The following is a 21176-nucleotide window of genomic DNA, read 5'->3' on the forward strand; positions in this document are numbered from 1 at the left end:
ATCATGGTCCCCCCAGTAAGATTGGAGGCTCATGAAAGCCAGGTGGTAAATGGAGTTCTCATTCAAACAGGTCTAATGGTTGTAAAGATCCATACTGTTCTTAAGTGCATAACTGGTCCCTAAGTGTATAACTGGGATAGTAGTCTTAGAAGGTCTCAAGACCCTAATATTTACTCCCTAGAGCCATTATGTAGGTAGGGACAAATAGATGCCTCTAACATGCCCATATGTCTGACCAATTTATTAAATCAAAAATAAATCCCATCCTGGGAGGAATTGCAAGATTAGCACCAACATCATGGATTTTCTTTTCAAAATCCTTCAGTAAGGAGAATCAAAAGCTATTTGGTTTTCTGTGGGATGAATAGCAGTATATACTCACTTTCTTGCCCCTGAGCTATGTCAATTCTCCTATTTTCTGTTACAATATAGTACCTAGTGACTTTCACTACCTTGATATTCCCTAAAACATGATAGCCATTATGTATTGATGACATAATGCTGATATGACCTAATGAGCAAGAACAAAAAAGTACTCTAAATATCCTAGTAAGACCCACACATGCCAAAAAGTGGGGGATAAAAAGTATGAAGATTCAGGGCCTTCCCCACTGGTGACATTTTCTTTTACCTTTTTGTTCTGGAATAAGTTAAATGCGTATAAAAACAGACAAACTAGAAAATGAATGCTTAGACCCAACATCATGGCCAGTGTTATTTCATCTATATCCTCACTTGCTCCATCCATATTATTTTGAAGCAAGTTGGTAAAGTTATTAGAGAACCAGTAGTATGGAGTATGCCACATGATCCCCTGTAAAGTTGTACCCTGTACTTTCACGACTAATAAAGACATAATGCTTGGTGAGAATACTACTCTGACCCATTTATTCCCTGCCTTGGAAGACTCCCAGTTTTGAGTAAAACCCAGAGCAAGAGTGAGCTCTACAGTGTGCCCAACTATAGTACAAGGTTCTCTGCCATTTGGCCCAGCAAGATCAATAGTGCTAGAAGTGTTCATGGTGATAAGAATGCTGGGTAGTCTCTGATAAGCTGTAATAAAAGAATTTCAGTACAGATCTCTAGAGTTCCAGAGTAAGCCATGTCTTCTGTAGCAGAGAGCTATTTGTCTTTTGAAACGGCAACTATTTAGCCACAGTAAAAACTAAGTGTCTATGGGTCTATGCAACCAGTGCTCGCTTTGGCAGCACATATACTAAAAATATAATGATACGGAGAAGATAAGCATGGCCCCTGCACAAGGATAAAGGGTCTATGCAACCAGAGATGTCCAGTATTAGCTGAGTATTGTCAAGTTGTAAGATTAAGCAGGCACATTAGCAATCCATCACGTAATAGAAATGGTAGAGTCATGGCAGGCCTGAGCAGGTCCACAGAGCTCATGTCAGTTTATGAGCAAGGGGCTCAGTTCAGTGACACCTCCCTCAGCTATACCAGCCCTTTCCTCTCAACTCAAAACTATGGTCTTGGGGATCCCTGTGTGGCTCAATGGTTTGACCCCTGCCTTCAGCCCAGGGCATGATCCTGGAGTCCCAGGATCAAGGCCCACATTGGGGTCCCTGCATGGAGTCTGCTTCTCCCTCTGCCTGTGTCTCTGCCTCTCTCTCTGTGTGTTTCTTATGAATAAATAAATAAAATATTAAAAAAAAAAAACCTATGGTCTGATGGGGATGGTTCTCTACAACCAAATAGTAGGGGGGAAAAAATCAGCCCTCACAGATGGGCTAGCTTGATACTAGACCAAAATATGGATGATTACTGCAACACAGCCCCACCCAGGAGAGGCCTTAGACAATGGTGAAGGGAAATCCTCTCAGTGGGTCCACGTTAAGCGGTGCACTTGGGCTTTATTTTGTATGAAGGACAAAATGGCTCAAAGTATAGATTTACATATACTGATGGGAAATGCCAAACAGTTTACTTGAGCAATGCTTGTTCAACTACAATCTGGAAGTGCAGGGCAGGTGACCAATTAGGAAATAAATACCTCCCCATTATGTATGGCTCTTTACACAAGGTCCCAGCGGGATTGACCTAATAGGATCCCAGTCACCCACAGGAATGAGGTGACCCAAAGGCTGAGGCAAAGGAAAGTAGTGAAAGTTTGTGTCAGATGGAAAATTTAAGGAGGCACCAAGAAATTCAATCATCAAAATAAATAATATTTTAGTGTAGTATTTTTAAAAACCAAAATCTATATAAAAATCCATGATCAATAATATCAAAATTTTAAGAAAAGGTAGGATCGATATTATTAATTTTTTCCTTTGGCTTCAGGATGCAATATATTTCAGCACAGCATAATCACTGACCCTGGTACTAATGACCTACTCAGTGACACAGTGTTTGCTGGCCTTACCTTCTCCCCTGTTCACTGTTCCTAGCCTCTCACTCCTTTTCCTGGGATCACTACTTAAAATGAATCGTCGCCAATAAATCTTTATCTTTGCTTTTTTATTGGGGGAAAAGGGAAGGATGGAAATTCAAGCTAAGTAAGACAATGACCACATAAAATATTGTTCAAATGATATATATTTTTTTAAAGATTTATTTGAGCGGGGTGGGAGGGAGAGAGGGAGAGGGAGACAGAATCCCAAAGCAGACTCCCCACTAAGCATGAAGCCTATGTGTGTGTCATAAGGATCCCACCACCTTGCGATCATAACCTGAGCCAAAATCAAGGCACCTAGACGCCTCAAGAATACTTTTGAAAGTAAAGGGGTGTGCTAATCGTAATTTCACAGGACTAACAGGTATAAATCAGACCTGTCCTGGCACATGAGGACATAGAGTCTTATCACAGAAAAGGAAACAGGTCCAAGGGAGTGAGAAGCCAGCTAAGGAAGGGTCAGACTGCAAGCTAGAAGACTGACCAGAAATGTCCCTCAGCCTCTTAACCCGGGCCTGGAGAAGTCCACACACTTGTATGCGATCTCCAAACACCTGAGGCCTTCTGCCTGTTATCTGATGGCCTCCTGAACTCCAGGACTCAGGCTGCAGCACCCCGCTAGCTCACACAACAGCGGAGGGCCTGAGGCCTGGGCACTGAGCAGTCTGTGGTCCCTGCTCTGGTTTCCCTGCCAGATCAGGCCAAATTGGACCTTCTCCTCCTCCCTCCCTCTGTTCCCCGAGTGGGGGCGGTGCCTTTTGCAACCCAGAGGCCTTCCAATCCAAGAAGGCTCTGGCAGCTGCGGTGAAGAACCCCGGGGCACGGGGAGAATGAAGGGATTCGGGTCAGAACCCAGAAGTGGTGACAGGAGCGCCATTATTGCGCTGTCACGAAGGGTCAGGCTCTGTGTGGAAGTCCTCTCCAGGGGCCCCAGCGGGATCGTGGGACCACCCGGTAGCCCCTGCCTCCCACGTCCCCTTCGTCTATCTCAGAGTCTCTCTCTGAGTGTCTGAGACACCGCAGTGTGACCTTGCTCATCCCTTCTGGCTCCGGGCATGTTCCCCTTTTACTAAAGGGGAGGCTCCGGGCTGCCCGGAAGACGCTCTCCGCTTTCCCGAGCGGGAGCGGCGCGGCTGGCGCCCGAGTCCGTGCAGCCCTCCTCGGACGGGTGGGGCATGAGCGCCCCGCCGCCTGGTGCCAGCCACCGCGCCGAGTGCGCGCCCGCGCAGAGGTCGCACTTCAGTCACCCTTCGCCCACGGAGCCTTCCCCCGAGCACGCGCTCCACGGGCTCCAGTCCGCGCTGCGCCCGAGGCCTGAACGCAGTCAGACTCCGGATCGGAAGGCCCGGGAGAGACGCCTGCCCGGGCGAGGCCTGGGGCGACGCTCTCCCCCGCGGGCCCCAGCGCCGCGGCTTCGCTCTGGGAGCTCAGCGTCGGGGGTCGCGGCGTGCGCGGGCACCGAGCTTCCCCTCCCGCGGCCGGGAGGCACCCCGAGCGGGAGCGGGCTCGGCGGCGGGTCGCGGGGGCACGGGGGCGGAGCACGAGGCGGGGCCGGCGGGGAGCCCCACCCGGGCCGCGCCGCCGCCCTCCTCCTCCCGCCCCAGCCGGGATGGGGGTGTGGTCCCGGGTGCCTCCGGTGGCTTCCAGCTTCGCGACCCGCTGGCTCCCGGGAGCGTTCCGAGGCCCGCAGCCTGTTTCCCGGGAACGCTTACCCGGCCGTGCGCCCCAGTTTCCCGCAGCCTGCTTGGCCTCCGGGCGCATCGGATACCCTCGGGGAACGCCCTTGCGCGCGCGGCTCTGCCGGGGGCGCAGTTCTTAGCTCCGCTTGCTGCAGCCGCGCAACAGCGGTGGGAAGCATGCGGGACTACGACGAGGTGACCACCTTCCTGGGCGAGTGGGGGCCCTTCCAGCGCCTCATCTTCTTCCTGCTCAGCGCCAGCATCATCCCCAACGGCTTCAATGGAATGTCAGTCGTGTTCCTGGCCGCCACCCCCGAGCACCGCTGCCGGGTGCCCGACGCCGCGAACCTGAGCCGCGCGTGGCGCAACCACAGTATCCCGCTGCGGCTGCAGGACGGCCGCGAGGTGCCGCACAGCTGCCGGCGCTACCGGCTCGCGGCGATCGCCAACTTCTCGGCGCTCGGGCTGGAGCCGGGACGCGATGTGGACCTGGAGCAGCTGGAGCAGGAGAGCTGCCTGGATGGCTGGGAGTTCAGCCAGGACATCTACCAGTCCACCATCGTGACCGAGGTGGGTGTGCAAATGGCCCTCCGCCCACTTCAGACCCCTTGAGACTCCCTGGCGGCGGCCCCTGGGTGAGAGTTCCCCGCACCCCGTCAAACCTGACTGGCTGCCAACTGTGCTACGCTTCCAACACGTGGTGGGTTCTGTATAGTACGGAGGGGATGGAGCAGGGAGTGTTGTCACCAACTGTCTTTCCCTTTAGAGTTTCATAACAGATGAAATTGTTTCCCAAGACGCCCGTTGCAGAATGCTCAGATATAGAGTCTGAGTCAAGTTCTTGCTACTGGCAGGAGGAGGAATGTGGGGATTTCTGCTGAGCCCAAGTGTGGACACAGAGAAGAGCCTTGCTGCCAGGTGGGCCATGGGCAGATCTGACCTGTTCCCTGGCCACAGACTTCTGGAAGCATCAGGGATTCCACTGCTCTGACACACACCTTTTGGTGAGGCTTGGGGTCCTATCTTGAGGCTCCAATTTCTCTGAAAAGGAGCAGAGGGACTCCCGATGCTGACCGGATGCAGGGAACCATAGGAGCCATAACCCTAGCCCCAATGTACTGATGAAGAGACCGACTCACACAGACCCTTTTGAGGATAGGATCCAGTGGTGGACAGGGTTCCAGCTTATGCCATTAGCCCTTCAGGTTCCTAAGTGGTTCGGTGGCAAGTTGTCTGAGTTTCAGGAGTCAGGCTACCCACATAACTTTGTCCCCTATACTTCGTACTTTGCATCTGGTAAAGGCCATGAGACATTGGATCCTTTTGAGGAGGGTATACCCAGACTAGTTTTCTTCTGTTGATCAGGCAAGTAGGATTTCCCAGGCCCTTCCTCCAACTCTGTTTCTCCCCTCCAAAAAACTGAATGTGACCCGTATTAATTCTCTTCCCTCAGCACAATGTGGCAATCATCAGACATCATGACTGGCCTTATGCTGGACACTAGACTGTAGATATCTGGGGTTTGGGTCTCACTTTCAAAGCTCAGATGCCCATGGGGCACACTAGCCATACCACAGAGAGGGCTAACATCAACCCTGGTTAGTAATAGGGTTCTGGAGCCTGAATTCAAATTCTGGATGACTTGCTCTATGACCTGGGGCAATATATTACCCTCTCTGTAGGGATAACAGAGTGAGGAAATTATCCTAGAAGAGGTGTTAAAATTTGATCTGAGTCTGGAAATATGAGTAGACCTTGACTAAGCAAAGATCATGGCAAATTCTGCGGGTGGAATTCCCAAAGATCCAGGTGGCTGGTGGTCAGAGAATTGCACCTGACTACCAGCCACCTGGAACTATGGGAATTCCATATGAGGCTAGAAATGCCAACAGATATCATTTCACAGTGGGCGTTGTAACTGAGGAATTGACTTTATTCTGAGGAAAGTGATGTAATAAGATTCTTTTTTTATTTTATTTATTTATTCATGAGAGATATATATAGAGAGAAGCAGAGACACAGGCAGAGGGAGAAGCAGGCTTCATGCAGGGAGCCTGACGTGGGACTCGATCCCGGGACTTCAGGATCACGCCCCAGGCCGAAGGCAGGTGCTAAACCGCTGAGCCACCCAGGGATCCCAGGTAATAAGATTCTAAGCAAGGGATAGCATGGCCAGATTTGGCAGAAGCTTACTCTACCTGCTATGAAAAGCAAGAAGACCAGCAAGGAATCTGTAGGAGTTTCCTTGGCAAGAGCCTGGTGGCCAACTGGGAGTGGTGGCTATAGAGTCTATAGAACCTGTGAAAAGTGGGCTTATCCTGTGGACCACTTCTGGATCCCCCCTGCATTGTCACCATGCCTATCTTGGGCGCTGAGTTGACTATGATTCTCTGGCATTGTTCCTTAGCAGAGGCTCCAAGTATGTGTCCATCTCCTGCCCACAGCCTGGTATTGGGGCAACTGAGACTGAGGATCAGCTCCTTTTAACTCAGTTCCTCCAAGTGTCATCAGAATCTGAGCAGAGCTGGCCCTAGTAGCTGCAGCACCCTCTGACAACTGGTTTGACCTCTTTGCCCTTACTTGCTTTGCCCTTCCCTTCTTTCCTTCACCTCAGGGTGTGAAAAATGGATAGCTGTTGGCCTCCAAGGCCATAGCTCCCTCTGTTGTGCTCTGCTTAGGGTCCTGTGGGCACCTCTGGGGATTCATATCGTCGCACACTCACATTCATGCAAAAGGGTTTGCTTTCTCAGCAGCCTTTCCCTTCCTTGCTTCTTTTTTGGGTTGTGGAGTAAAATAAGTAAGGAATGAGTGCTGGTGTTTGGGAGGAAGGAGGGGAGAAGCACCAGGGTGAGTAGGGGGAGGTGGCTCTCCCCAGAGAGATGGTGGCACAAGAAGTCCTGGAGTTAGACTGGAGGGCCAATTCTGACTGCACCCCTAGCCACTTGGCTCACTTCAGCAGGTTACATCACTGCTCAAAGCCTCAGTTTCCTTAACTATAAGAGTGGACACAAGTATATGAAAATATGCTCAATATTACTAATTATTAAAAAATATATTACTAATTATTAAGGAAATCAAAACCACAATGAGATACCACCTAACATCCATTAAGATGGCTGCTATCAAAAAATACAGAAAATAACATGTGTTGGCAGGGATGTGGAGAAATTGGAATCCCCATGTACTGTTGGTAGGAATGTAAAAAGGTGTAGCCACTATGAAAAATAGTGTAGCAGTTCTTTAAAAAATTAAACTTAGAATTACCATTGAATCCAGCATATCACTTCTGGGCCTATATACACAAGAATTGAAAGCAGGGTCTCAAAGAAGTATTTGTATGCTTATGTTCATAGCAACATTATTCATAACAGCCAAAAGGTAAAAGCATCCCAAATGTCCATCAATGGATACATGGATGAAGAAAATGTGGCATATAGATACCATGGAATATTATTCAGCCTTAAAAAGGAAGGAAATTCTGACATATGCTACAATACAGGTGAATTTTAAGGACTTTATGCTGAGTGAAATAAGCCAGTCAGAAAAAAGACAAAAACTGTGATTTCACAGTATGAAGAGTAGTCAAACTCAGAAAAACAGAAAGAAGTAGTTACTAGGGGCTGGGGCAGGGAGAAATGGGGAGTTGTTGTTCAATGGGTATAGAGTCTAGTTTGGCAAGATGAAAAGAATTCTGGGGATTGCATAACAATATGAATATATTTAACTCTACTGAACTGTATACTTAAAGACCATTAAGATGGTTAACTTTATGTTATGTGGTTTCTTTTTTATAATTTTTTAAAAGTGAGGGGGATCCCTGGGTGGCGCAGCGGTTTAGCGCCTGCCTTTGGCCCAGGGCGCGATCCTGGAGACCTGGGATCGAATCCCACGTCGGGCTCCCGGTGCATGGAGCCTGCTTCTCCCTCAGCCTGTGTCTCTTCCTCTCTCTCTCTCTCTCTCTCTCTCTCTCTCTCTCTCTCTCTCTCTGTGACTATCATAAAAAAAAAAAAAATTAAAAGTGAGGATCAGGGCAGCCCGGGGGGCTCAGAGGTTTAGCGCCGCCTTCGGCCTGGGGCGTGATCCTGGAGTCCCAGGATCAAGTCCCATGTCGGGCTCCCTGCATGGAACCTGCTTCTCCCTCTCCCTATGTCTCTGCCTCTCTCTCTCTCTCTTTCTCTCTCTCTCTCTCTCTCTCTCTCTCTGTGTGTGTGTGTCTCTCATGAATAAATAAATAAAATCTTTTTTAAAAAGTGAGGATCATAAGAGTGCACAGCTTCTCTGAGTTGTTGGGAGGACTCGGTGAGGCCATGCCACACCCCTCAGAACCAGCAAATGGGGATCATTGGCCTGTGGGTGAGGAGAGGTAAGGGCAAAATCTCATCACCTCTGGCTGTACAATATGAGCATTGTGGAAGCTGTGCTAAGGTCCAGGATGCAGCCAGAATAATGGGTGATGAGACTTGCTAGAGGCTGTGCCCCTTGGCTCCTGGGAAAGTTCTAGGACCTACAGAATAAGATATAGGTCCACATCCACACTGACTTGGCCACTGCTGTGGGAGAAGTGGCCCCAGCTCAACCATAGGGTCAAGCTCAGGGACCCTGACCAGGTTCTCTGCGTCCCAGCTGGCACGATCCAAGTAAAGGAACTGTCATCAGATGGTTTCTGTTTTAGCCCGCCATGCAGGATCTCTCAGTGGGCATACCCTTGGGGACAGCTGAACCAACACGTGACCCCCACAGGGATGGCAAGGTCAGCCAGGAAACCAAGGATGGCATGTTCTGCTTGGAAATGCCTCTCATAGAATGCCATGAGGCAGGAGTGTGGTTTTTGAGCTGGGACTTGCATGAGTGTGTCTGTCTGTGTATTTTTGCGTAAGGTGGTTTCCTTCCTCCAGGGCTGTTTATAAAGTCCAATTGATGATTCTTTTATAGTTATTAAGAATTACATTTTTACAAACTTCCTTTTGAATGAGTTTTTGACTTAGAGAAAAGTTGTCAAAATAGTATAGAGAATTCGGGCAGCCTGGGTGGCTCAGCGTTTTGGCGCCACCGTCAGCCCAGGGTGTGATCCTGGAAACCTGGGATCGAGTCCCATGTCGGGCTCCCTGCATGGAGCCTGCTTCTCCCTCTATCTGTGTCTCTGCCTCTCTCTCTCTGTGTCTCTCATGAATAAATAAATAAAATCTTTAAAAAAAAAAAAAAGAGATTCTCTGTCTCCCTTTAAAAAAAATAGTATAGAGAATTCACATATACCTTTCAACCAGCTTCCCTTATGTTAACAATTTACATAACCATAATTCCTGTATCAAAACCAGGAAATTAATGTTAGTTGCTCTATAATTAACTAAACTACAAACAGTATTTGAATTTCACCAGTTTCTAGTAGTGTTTTTTTTCTAGTAATATTCCCCTCACCACCACCACCACCAGTAATGTTCTTTTTTCTGTGTTTGATCCAATCCAGAAGCTCACACTGTACTTAGTTGGCCTGCCACCTTAGTCTCTTCTGATCTGCGACCATGCCTCTCAGTCTTGCCTTATCATTCATCACCTTGACACTTTTCATGAGTCTATCAATTATTTTGATGAATGTCCCTTGGTTTGGATTTGCATGATTTTTCTCATGATAAGATTGAGCTTGTGCAGCTTTTGGTAAGAATATTGTAGAAGCAATATGTCCTCAGGGCATCATACCAGTGGGTCTATGGTGTTGATAGGGCTTGTGATTGGTGATGTCAGCTTTGATCACGTGGTTAAGTGGTAGTCTGCTGGGCTTTTTCACCATGAAGTCAGTATTTTTCCCCTTCATAATTGATAAGTATCTTGGGGGATATACTTTGAGACTATTCAGATATCCCGTTTATCCTCAAACATTTATCCGCTGATTTTAGCATCCATCTCAGGACCTTAACAGAAACAAGTATTACTGTGGTGTTTGCCTAGTGGTAATTTTGCATCTCCCACATTCTTTCCAATTTATTAATTGGAATTCTTCTCTAGATAAGAGCTTCCCCTTCACTCCCATTTATTTATTTATGCAATTATTACTTTGGTCCAGCTTAAACCAAGTTATTTTTCACTTCAAGGATAGCGATGGTAAAAATCCAGGGTAAGGTCCTTCATCTGTCTCTGGAGTCAGAGCTGGAGGAGCCTGTATTTTCCCTTGCAGGATGGAGTGCCAGACACCTCTTAGCTATGTTATCTGCAGGGTGTGCAGCACAAGGACAGAAGCAGGGACTAGTGGGATATGGCCCAATGGATTGAGACTAAAACTTCTGTTGAGGAAGGAAGGGACCCCACACATCACCAAACAGTCTGTCTGATACAGAGTCCTTGCTGCTGAGACCTACTGCAGTGGCGAGACCAGCCTCAGTGAGCATGGCTCTCTGTATAACCCTTCAGTGCCACAAACCCCAAAGAGAAAAGGTCTATGTGTGAGAAAACTCAAAGCCCTCCTGCCCTACAGCTGAAGGAACAGAGAGGGCAGCAGATATCCTGCTGTGCAGATTTATCAGAGTCACAGGGCAAGGGCCACAGGGCAAGCAGTAGGGGTGAGCCTGGCTCATGGCCAGGGTGTAAGCCTGGGTTGTCTTTTTCCTCAAACATGCCCACTTTTCTCTTGGAACATCATTAGGCAGACTTGATACCCTTCAGTCCATAGGCTGGGAAAACTAGGCAGTCACCTCTGAGCTGAGTACTGTTTCTCCTAGGCCCCGTGATCCAGAGGCCCTGTAAGAGCCTTTTTGTTAAGGACCAGATTTCTGTGTCAGGCTCCCAGTGGCCCAAGGCAGGCATGCTGCTCCATCACATGGGCTCCTTTCCTCTTCTAACATGGTTGCATCCTTTACGAACCCATGGGTGGAGCTGCTGGTAGGTATACAGTCTCCAGCAAAGGGCCTGGACCTCTTGAAGCACCAGCCTTGTGCCATCTTTCTTGGGACCTGGGTGGGATCAGGGCATGAACAGAGCAAGACATATTGATTCTCTACCCATAGCTCAAAGGTATGAGGTCGGAACCTGGAGGCCTCATCTTCTGCTATCAGGGCACTTATGGGAGGCATTGGGAGTAGCAAAGGAGGAACAATGACAAACTAAGGCTGGTACTTGGTTGGCTACTACATGGGACTGCGTACAGCAGCTCCCAGGGGTGTGACTCATCTGAGGCCCAGGTGGGCTCTGGCGAAGGTAAAAATTTGGAGCAATAGGCAGGCATAAGCTGTTTTCTTTCTACCAGGCCTACAAGCTACCAGGAAATGCTGCTGGCTAGTGTGGGGACTGGCAGCTTAGCTGTCAGGACAGCCTGAATGTTAGCCAAGTTCACACTCAGACTAGCTCTCTGTCAGATTCCAAAGGGGAGGTGTTGGATCTCCGCCTCCAGGCAACACCGGGGAGATTTTCTAAAAGTTTTTTCCAGAAAACAAATAAAGGAGACTAAGGGAGTTTTCCCTTGCTCTGGTATGAATGTGCTTCCCTGTTTGTTTAGCAGCTGCACCCCCCAAACAATTTCCCTTGTTGCTTCTCAGTTATGATCCTCTGACAATGGCCACGAGGATCTGAGTGTGCTTTTGTCTGGAGGCTGCTTCACCCACATCTCCTGCCAAGTTTCTGGATAAACAAACTTTGTCCACCCCTCCTGGTGGGCAGTAGAACCCTCACACAGAGTCCAAGAGGTAGGATGGTGTACTGACAAAAACAAAGCTTTGGCAGGGTGGGTCAGAGGAGCTGCAAGTGCCTCAGGCCTCTGCATGGACAGTAATTTACATCAGGCTAAATTCAGTTTATGTTCAAGGCTAATACAGGGCTTCTGTGTTGTCTGAAATCTTGGTCTACTGTTAAGCATACCTCTGAGCCCAAAAGAAAAGCAAGGATTCCCATTTGGAGTTGTGACAGTGGAGAGAGAATGGAGGCTCTTGGGAAAGGCTGGGTTGAGTCACATGCCTTGGCAATGAGCACAGATAGCCCAAGGCTGGTGACTTTTGCTGTGTATTTGCAGGTCTGGAGGGCAGGTTCACAGTGGCACCTTCCAGAGCTTCCCCTCCATGCTGGGAGGCTGACACAGACCCCATCCCATTTACTTACATACCCAGAGTAGAGCAGTGGACCTGTGGTGGATCCAGTGCCAGGATGCAAGGGGGAGAGCCTGGGCTCTGAGTGCCCCCTCTACTTCCCTCACATTCCTCCACCCCATCCTCACCGTCCCACTCACACCTACCGGGTCTTTTGCTTTGATTCAGCCTTCAGTGACCGTAGAGTTCTCCACTGAGACCTCCCCAACTCTGGTTGCTTTTTCTTTACCTCTAATCTGAGAAGAAATGAAAATATTTTGAGGTCTAGCCACCTCCCTGGATTCCATGAGCTTCGAGTTGTAGAGGCTTAATTCCTGTTGAGTATAACTGAGAGATTGGGGAATCCCATCCTCTACTTGGCCCCTACTCGTATAGTGGCAGCTCTACCCCAGATTCCACAGGCTGAGAATACTAGGACCCTGGTTGTGCATATCCCAGATTGTTTGTAAGGTAAATGTTCCATCCAAGGAGAGTCAAGCCAAAAAGATAGAGGCTACCACTCTTACCCAGTATCCAATTAATAAACCAAGGCATCACTCTGGAGGGCTTCTTTGCCTGCCACCAGCTCTGGAGCAAGGGCTCAGATATTTTTGTCCAGGGGCACAGGTAGTCCCTAAGAACAGAGAGCTCGGAAGCTGTCCCCATAGGAAATAACTTCATTTGAAAAGAAGTTGAAGAAGAAAAACACTAATCTATATAGCTCAGAAACTCAGTGAATTTCAACTAGAAAAAAACCAAAAAATTCCACACACTGACATTATAGAAAAACCACTGAGAGCCAAAGAGAAAGGAAAAGTGTTTGGTTTCTTTTTTAAGATTTTATTTATTTATTCCTGAGAGACACAGAGAGAGGCAGAGACACAGACAGAGGGAAAAGCAGGCTCCATGCAGGGAGCCTGATGTGGGACTTGATCCCGGTACTCTGGGATCACGCCCTTAGCTGAAGGCAGACACTCAACCACTGAGCCACCCAGGTGTCCCAAAGGGAAAGTTTTAAAAGCAGCAAGAAAAATATGACTTGTCATGTACAAGGGAACCCTAATAAGTTTCACATTTGACTTCTCATCAAAAACTGTGGGGCAAAAAAACCCCAAAAAACTAAAAACAAAAAAACATAGGGCAAGAAGGCAGCAGAATAACATATTCAAAATACTGAAAGGAAAAAGATGTCAACCAAGAATCTTATTTCCAGCAAAATTATCTTTCAAAAATGAAGTAAAGATATTCTCAGATACAAAAATAAATAACAAAGGCAGTGAGAAATTTTGGTAGCCCTGCTATCTTACAAGAAATACTTAAGTTATTCAGGAATACATTTTTTTTTTAATGCACAACTTAAGCTCCAAAAACTAAAAAAAAAAAAAAAAAAAAAAAAAATCTTGAAAGAAATTAAAGGAGACCTAAATAAATAGAAATACATGTCATGTTCTGTTCACAAAGCAGATGACTTAATATTGTTAAGATGGCAGCACTCCTCAAATTGATCTGTAGGTTCAACACAAAAGATGTTCAGTGTCATTAGTCATTAGGGAAATGAAAATTGAAACCACAATGAGACACTTCCTAACACCTGCTAGGATGGTTAAAATTAAAATGACATACAATAACAAGCATTGGTAGGAATATGGAGAACTGAAACCCTCATTCATTGCTGTTGGGACTGTAAAACAGTGCAGCCACTTTAGGAAACAGAGAGTTTGTTGAAACTTGGCAGTTGTACTCCTACATATATGCCCAAGAAAAGTGAAAACATATATCCATGCAAAATCTTGTCCACAAAAGTTCATAGCATCATTCTTCATAACAGCTGAAAAGTAGAAACAGCTCCATTGTCTTATCAACTGGTGATTGGCTAAGTTAGATGTGGCCTACCCATACAATAGTATATTATTTAACCACAAAAAGCAAAGCACTGTTATGTGCTAAAACAAGATGAATAAACCTTGAAAACATTATGCTGAGTGAATATGTATATATGTTGTATATGTTCCACTTATATTAAATGTCCAGAATCGGCAAATCTTTGGAGACAGCAAGTATATTACTGGTTGCCAGGGGGTGGGGGAAGTGAGTAGGAAGTGACTGCTAATAGGTATGGTGTTTCTTCCAGAGGTGATGAATATGTTCTAAAATTAGTGCTAGTGGTTGAGGAATTCTTGGAATACTGAATACCACTGAATTGTACACACATTACAAGAGTGAATTTTATGTGACGTGAACTGTATTTCAATGAAGCTATTATAAACAAAAAGACTAAAAATGCCAGATTTCCCTACCCTACTCACTCCCTGCCCTATTGCTATGGTGGCCAGGAAAGTTTTTGCTTATTCACAACAAAGTTATGAAAAAAGAAATTGGAGTGGACGTGTGTTCTATTGTTAACTACTTCCTGAGTTTCCTCCTGGAATGAAAAAAAAAAGTGTAAGATGACATAGTAGAAACCTCTTTTCATTCTTAAATGGACTATTGCTAACTTTTCATTCACAGTCATCTCTGAGATAGATACCCATTATAAAAGGATTTTATAGTTTGTATCAAAAGCTTTTTCAATTGTTGGTCATTGACCAGGAAATTCTTATTTCTAAGAATTACTGTTGCCACAAATTTAAGTGTAACTTGCTTTACTTATTTATTCATGCTGTTTGTTCTAAGTCATGGCCATGAGGACAAAGGCATGGGCTCCATAAAAAGGGAACTACCATTTAATGAGGTCTGAAACATGTCAGACACTGTGTTAAACACTCCACTTATATTTCCTGTCCTGTGCTCACTACAACCCCAGGAGGGGTTATTATTGTCATGTCTCTGAGGATGAAAAGGGAGGCCAATCTAGGTGGGTGAAAGCCTAAAGTCACAACCAGAAAGTGGCAGAGCCCAAAAGAGCCTGTGCTCTGCTCAACATCAGACTGCCATCTGGAGTTCTCAGTTCTATGGAGATCATTAGGGATAACTTATCCTAATGGTCCTTGATGGCTTTGGTAAAGGCTAAAACTGCTAGACTGGCTACTTTGAGAGTTCAAGGCTGAGGGTGATTTTCAAAGGACAATGTGTGATGTCTCACATTTCCCAAACCCCTTTTCCATTACATCTGATTGTTCAGCATTCAGCATTCACTCATCAGCAGTTTGTTCAGAGTCCACCATGTGCCTAGCCCCATGCGAGCATTAGTTATCTAAGATGAGTATCTGAACGAGTTCAGGTTTTAGAACTCTGTCCATCTGGAGGAGGATGAGGTAGGGGAGGCCTCTTTTCCTCCCTAGCCAGAGAACAAGGGCACGGTGGCCCAGAAGAGAGCCTGCCCTGCCCAGGACAGCCAGGCTCATGCATGCACAATATGCACACTTGATCTGTCCTGTAAAGAATGCTTGACCTTGAGCTTTGTGGAGGTAGTAACCATGTCTGTTTTGTGCCCCACACAGAGTCTGGCCCAGAACAGGTGCTCAATGACGGTTGAATAAATAATTAAGCAATTCCTTTTACTAGTCCACTAGAACTTGGGCTGGTTGCTTCATTGCTCCAGGCCTTCATTTCCTCATTTGAAAAATAGGGATAAAGAAAGTACCCATTTCACATGGCGACCTTGAGATCACATGAGATAATACAAGGCACAAAATGAGCACCCAGTATACTATAGTTGTCATTTCTGTTAGTACTGCTCAGTGGCATGAGAAGCATATTCTTCTATGTCAAGAGTGACCTCTCGTCTTCTATTACCTTGTGACCTGGGTTGTTTTTTCTTAAAGCAAAGCCAAAAGCTAGATGGCCTTTGTGCAGAGTTCATATTAAACCAACTTAGAATGTTGGTCTTAGACCGTGAGGATCAGACAGACACAGTAACCCTCGGAGGGCATATCCAGTGCCCCCACACTGCACAGTTTGGGGCCACTTAGTTCCCACAATCCACTCTCTACCCAGTGTGTGTGTGTGTGTGTGTGTGTGTGTGTGTGCGCGCGCGCGCACAGTGGAAAAGGGGATTATGTTTTAGAAACGTTAATGCTTGACCTGAAAGCACAGCTCCAGAGCAATGCCAGCCAGTTCCTTAATAGACTGTCCACCACTAGCCTCTGAGCAGACCACATGTGTGTATGTTTGTGTGTACGTGCATGTGTGCATATGTGCAGAGATACAAGGGACAGTTCTATCTTATTTAGGAAAAGACTATCTTCTATTGGGTTTACAATGTCACTGTCAGCCACAGGGAGTTCTCTGGGCTCTGGCTAATGGAATCCCAAAACACACAACACACCCTTCAAATCCCAAGGGGCTGGTCACAGGTAGGACCTGGCCTTCACTAGAATAACCCCTTGGAGAAAAGGGCCCTTCTTCAGGCTGGCAGCTGATTTATCAGACTTCGGTCCCATGACTTACAGCTGGAACTTTGTCTGCTGATCCTGTGTCCTATTACTAGGGCCTTTGCAGCTTCCCAAAAAGATTCTGTGGCACAGTAACTCTTCAAGAGAGGGCCCAACCTTGAAACCAACTATGAGTAGCCATGACATCAGCTGCCTTCCCCTGCTGGGTATGAGCAGGATTTCCAAAAACCAATAGCACCAACCCTGGGCTTGGGACAGGTGGCTGCTGTGTGCATGTGGCTACCACCTGTGCCACAGGATGCTGATGGGGATTTGGGACACCCCTCTTCAGGGAGGAAGAGGAACCTAGAGCCGTGGCTGCATAGGCTATAGTAGGGAGTGATGGGGAGCTGGCCCATACCTCATCCTTCCTAGCACCCCAGTGCAAAACTTGCCCTGCTCCCTTCCCCAAAGAGACAAGCCTCGACCCACTACTGGGCCATCTTTATAGGCACACAAACTGTGCAGTTATATGGGGCTCCACACTTGGTTGTAATGCTCTGCTACTGATGTCTTGAAATTCTTCATAATTTTTGAATAAGAGGTCTTGCATTTTCATGTCGCATTGGGCCTGCAAATTAAGTAGCCAGTCACTACACTTGCCACATAATCCCTGGTGCCACAATCTTCTTCTTTCTTTTCTGTCCTTAAGTCTTATTTATCCTGCCTTTGGGCAAAATCCTGACAGAAAATACTCAAAAAAACACAAAAGAAAGCTCTTCTCTTTGGAAGAGCTTTCCTACTTGATTGGAAATGAAATGGTGACAGTGGATAACAGATACACTGATACCCATGGGATTTTCTGACATCTGTCCAGTTCTAAAGGCTGGTAGTTTTCTTACCCCTAGTCCTAGCATCTCCCTTGAAGAAACATAGTGGATGGCATTTAATAAGCTCATTTGTCTGACCTTTAGAATTCTTGCCCAAAGCATAACATGGGTAAAGGTTGAACTCTAAGGCCTGAGTTGGTATTTAGCAAGCCTATGTATTTGCAAACAAACACTAGTCTCTGAGCCTCATTTTTGTTTTTTTTTTTTTTTAAGATTTATTTATTTATTTGAGAGAGAGTGGGGTGGGGCCAGAGGGAGAGAATCCCAAGCAGGATCCATGCCCAAGCACAGATCCCAATACAGAGCTCAATCCCACAATCCTGAGATCATGACCTGAACCAAAACCAAGAGTCTAATGCTCAACCAACTGAGCCACCCAGGTGCCCAAGCCTCAGTTTACTCTAAAACAAAACAAAAGGGCAGCCTGGGTGGCTCAACAGTTTAGCGCCACCTTTGGCCCAGGGCGTGATCCTGGAGACCCAGGATGGAGTCCCATGTCAGGCTCCCTGCATGGGGCCTGCTTCTCCCTCTGCCTGTGTCTCTGTCACTCTCATTCTCTCTCTCTCTCTCTCTCTCTCTCTCTGTCTCATAAATAAATAAAATCTTTTTAAAATTTTTTTAAAAATTAAAAAAAAAACAGACAAAACATGTTATGAGGCTTAGGAGTCTCAATCATTAATCTGTTTGTTAGGGCAGATTCTAAGCTCCTTTCTGATACTTTAGGCAGCAATCTTTGGAAGTGGGTGGCCATTAATTCAGGTACATGTCTTGTCTATGCCTTCTGACCCAAGGCATGCCAAGGCACATGAATCTGGGCATTCAGTTTTGGAGGGTTTGTCCCCTCTCCCCTGAAACCCCTACAGGAACCCCAGTTGAAGCAACTGTTCTCTGAGCATGGTCTGAAATGCAATCTCTGATTGTGCTTGAGGAATAGAGAGCTGAGGTCTTGGCCCACTTTGTTTTTCCTCTGCAGAGCTGTGCTTAGACATTCTGCCTGTAGCCAGCAATGTGGGTGCCAGGAAAGGCAGCCTCATGAATCTTGTTATTGTCTTTAGGACGGCGGTGTTTGCAAGGACATTATCCTCAACATCATGGCTTGACCTCTTTGTGGAAGGAAGTATATAGGAGAGACTTCTCTTAGGTCTTAGTACTTAGAAATACTAGCTTCTGGAGAACGAGTTTATTGCTTTGCATACAGGGATTCTGCAAGCTGAGCCACTGCAATCCTTAGAACCTGGCAAGCAGGCAGGCCCCTGGGCAGGATGACTGGTTGTCAGTCTTACCCTTGGCTTGGTTATTTTGCAATCCCTCCTCCCCTGGGCTGTTTGCCCTGATTCCTTAGCTTTTTGTTTTATACTTTCCCCTTGTATGTGTCCTTATAAACATCCCTCTCTGCTACACAGTGAAGTGTGATAATAAACATGGGAATTCATTTTTAAATCTACTTCAGGGAAGTTGTGAGGATTAAGAACTGAATGGCTTCATGAATGTCAAGGAAGCAGCACAACCACCCAGTTGAGGTGGGATTCAATAGGAGGCAGAGTTTTTTTTTTTTTTTTCTCTAGACTGGATCATCTTGCTACACACAGCAATCCCCTGATCCACACAGCCCATATCTATCTATCTATCTATCTATCTATCTATATATATATATATATATATAGAGAGAGAGAGAGAGAGAGAGATGTGTATATGTATGTATATATATATATGTGTGTGTGTGTATATGTGTGTGTGAGAGAGAGATATATATACCTCACTGAACACACTTTGAAATTTTTGCAACCTCCCTTGAGATTTTGCTGACTTGACTTAATTAAAGAGCTGAGAACTAAAATTCTTCCTGAAGCCCTCATTTTATGGGTCCACCAGTAGGGACTTGTTAGGGCTAAAACAGCCCACAGGCCTGAAGCACAGGAGGAACCACCCTTCTGGGAAGGCTGGGTGGGAAGGAGTGTGGAGGAGGGTAGAGGAGATAAAGAGTGCTGGAGAGGTGCAGATCCCCCACCCCCATGGCCACACAGTGGGCCCTGAATTCATGCCCCATAGGCTTGGCCTATGGTATGAATGGAGCAGAGAGAACAAGGTTTTCAGAAGGAATCTGCTCAGAAAATATAATCACAGACCACTTGGACTTTTCAGCAGGGCAGAGGAAACTTCGGCTTAGGCCCTATGCCCTGGCCCTGGGGAGTTTCAAAGAGACTTGGAGCTTCTCTCCATGCTTGGATGTCTTCTGAAGCAGAAATATGACCTTGCTTCATACTGCTTCACAGTGGAGGGGTCACCAGGCACAGCCATGGCCTTGGCAGGCTTCTTGCTATGTGACACAAGCAAAGCTGAGGTATTAACCTCTCTAACCCCTAGAAGAGGAAGGTGAGGGGCGCCTGGGTGTGTCAGTGGTTGCGTCTTGCCTTTGGCTCAGGGCGTGATCCCAGGGTTCTGGGATCGAGTCCCGCATCAGGCTCCCCAAAGGGAGCCTGCTTCTTCCTCTGCCTATGTCTCTGCCTCTCTCTGTGTCTCTCATGAATAAGTAAATAAAATCTTTAAAAAAAAGAAGAGGAAGGTGAATCACAGGGCGACAGTGACTTGGCCCCCAGGGCATGGTAGAATCAGGAGTCAACCCCAGGGCTGTGGAACCTCTGCCCTTAGCACAAAGGCAACAGCCTATCGCAGGAGAGGAGACCCTGTTCCAGCTGCCATGCTAATACTCCCTCAGATCTGGGCTGGGGCTGGGCCTGCTGGAGGGCTGGACTCACATTTCATGTTGTCTTCTCTGGCAGTGGAGTCTAGTGTGTGAGGATGATTGGAAGACGCCCCTCACCTCCTCCCTGTTCTTTGTGGGTGTGCTCCTTGGCTCCTTTGTGTCTGGGCAGCTATCTGACAGGTAAGGAGGCTGGGAGGGAGGAAAGCTGGAATAGGGCCCCTTGTCAATTCACTGCCAATCTTGCGGTGGGAGTAAATTTAAGGCATTTCCACTCAGAAAGAGAGGATCCCCCCACACACACACGCCAACAAGTCAGTGAAAGGAGGAGCCGTGATGTCTCATGTTTCCTGTTCCATCAGCCCCTTGCTGGAACCTTCTTTTGTTCAGTTCTCCCAGCCTCAAACCTCCAGGGATTTGGCCAAGGGTCAGGAAGACTCAATGGCCTCACTGGAAACAGATTCTTATATCACCAAACCTCTCAAAAAAAAAAAAATACACTGCTACCCTCACCACTACTGCCCCACCTTACTTCTTACTCTTAGAAGGTCTAAGAGTTTGGTCTGTCCACAGACAGCCATCCATTAGTCAGAGGAAGGTCCAGACAGCCAGGACCCATACTGCTGCTGTGGGTCAGGCCCCCAGCAGGGCACCAGGGCCGCAGAACTGACCCATGCTGGTTGTGGGCCTCCTGAAACTCAGAGTCTAGAGGAGACAGTGCCATGGCCCCAGGAAAAATGCCTCACTAGCCCCTGAATGTCCTAAGGGCACCAGAGCAGGCAGGTGGGAGTGCTCAGTAGCAGGGTTGGGAAGGCTTCCCAGAGGACTGCCTGTCCCTCCTTCAGTTACAAAGTCCCAAGGGACTACAAGCCCAAAAGCCTGAGACCTGAATTTGAAAAATGTGGTAGGAGACTGTTCTGCTCACACCTGTGCTCCATTCTACCCATTGGTCACCATCAGAAAGTAAAATGAGACTTAAGCCAACTCTTGCATCATATTTACGGTTGCAAGCTACACTTCCCGTAGACGATTCCCACACAATTTTGGTTGCACATTAGACTCACCTGGGAAAATTGATTAAATCCTAATACCCAAACTGCATCCCAGAAAATAAGAATCTTGGGGGGTGGGGTGCTGG

At 47.0% G+C, this 21176-nt stretch overlaps 1 protein-coding gene and 1 non-coding gene across 6 annotated transcripts in view; both read left to right on the forward strand.

Moving 5' to 3' along the window:
* The first annotated feature begins 1192 nt into the window (after positions 1 to 1192).
* Positions 1193 to 1300, forward strand: LOC112650657 (U6 spliceosomal RNA). Its single transcript, XR_003130349.1, has one exon. It is a non-coding gene; the product is annotated as a U6 spliceosomal RNA (small nuclear RNA).
* A 2699-nt stretch (positions 1301 to 3999) lies between these two features.
* The window catches only part of LOC112649880 (solute carrier family 22 member 4), a 44585-nt gene continuing 27408 nt past the window's right edge, over positions 4000 to 21176 (forward strand). For 2 of the 5 annotated variants that reach the window (XM_025432397.3, XM_025432399.2), the window contains exons 1-2: positions 4004 to 4659; positions 20118 to 20221. In XM_025432397.3, coding sequence (XP_025288182.1) covers positions 4267 to 4659; positions 20118 to 20221 — 497 coding nt within the window. In that variant the 5' untranslated portion in view covers positions 4004 to 4266. Of the gene's footprint in view, positions 4660 to 20117; positions 20222 to 21176 lie in introns of all 5 variants that reach the window. The other 3 variants (XR_003129759.3, XM_025432398.3, XM_025432400.3) reach the window with 3 other exon arrangements.

The sequence above is a fragment of the Canis lupus genome, chromosome 11, assembly GCF_003254725.2.
Source record: "Canis lupus dingo isolate Sandy chromosome 11, ASM325472v2, whole genome shotgun sequence".
Lineage (NCBI taxonomy): Eukaryota > Metazoa > Chordata > Mammalia > Carnivora > Canidae > Canis > Canis lupus.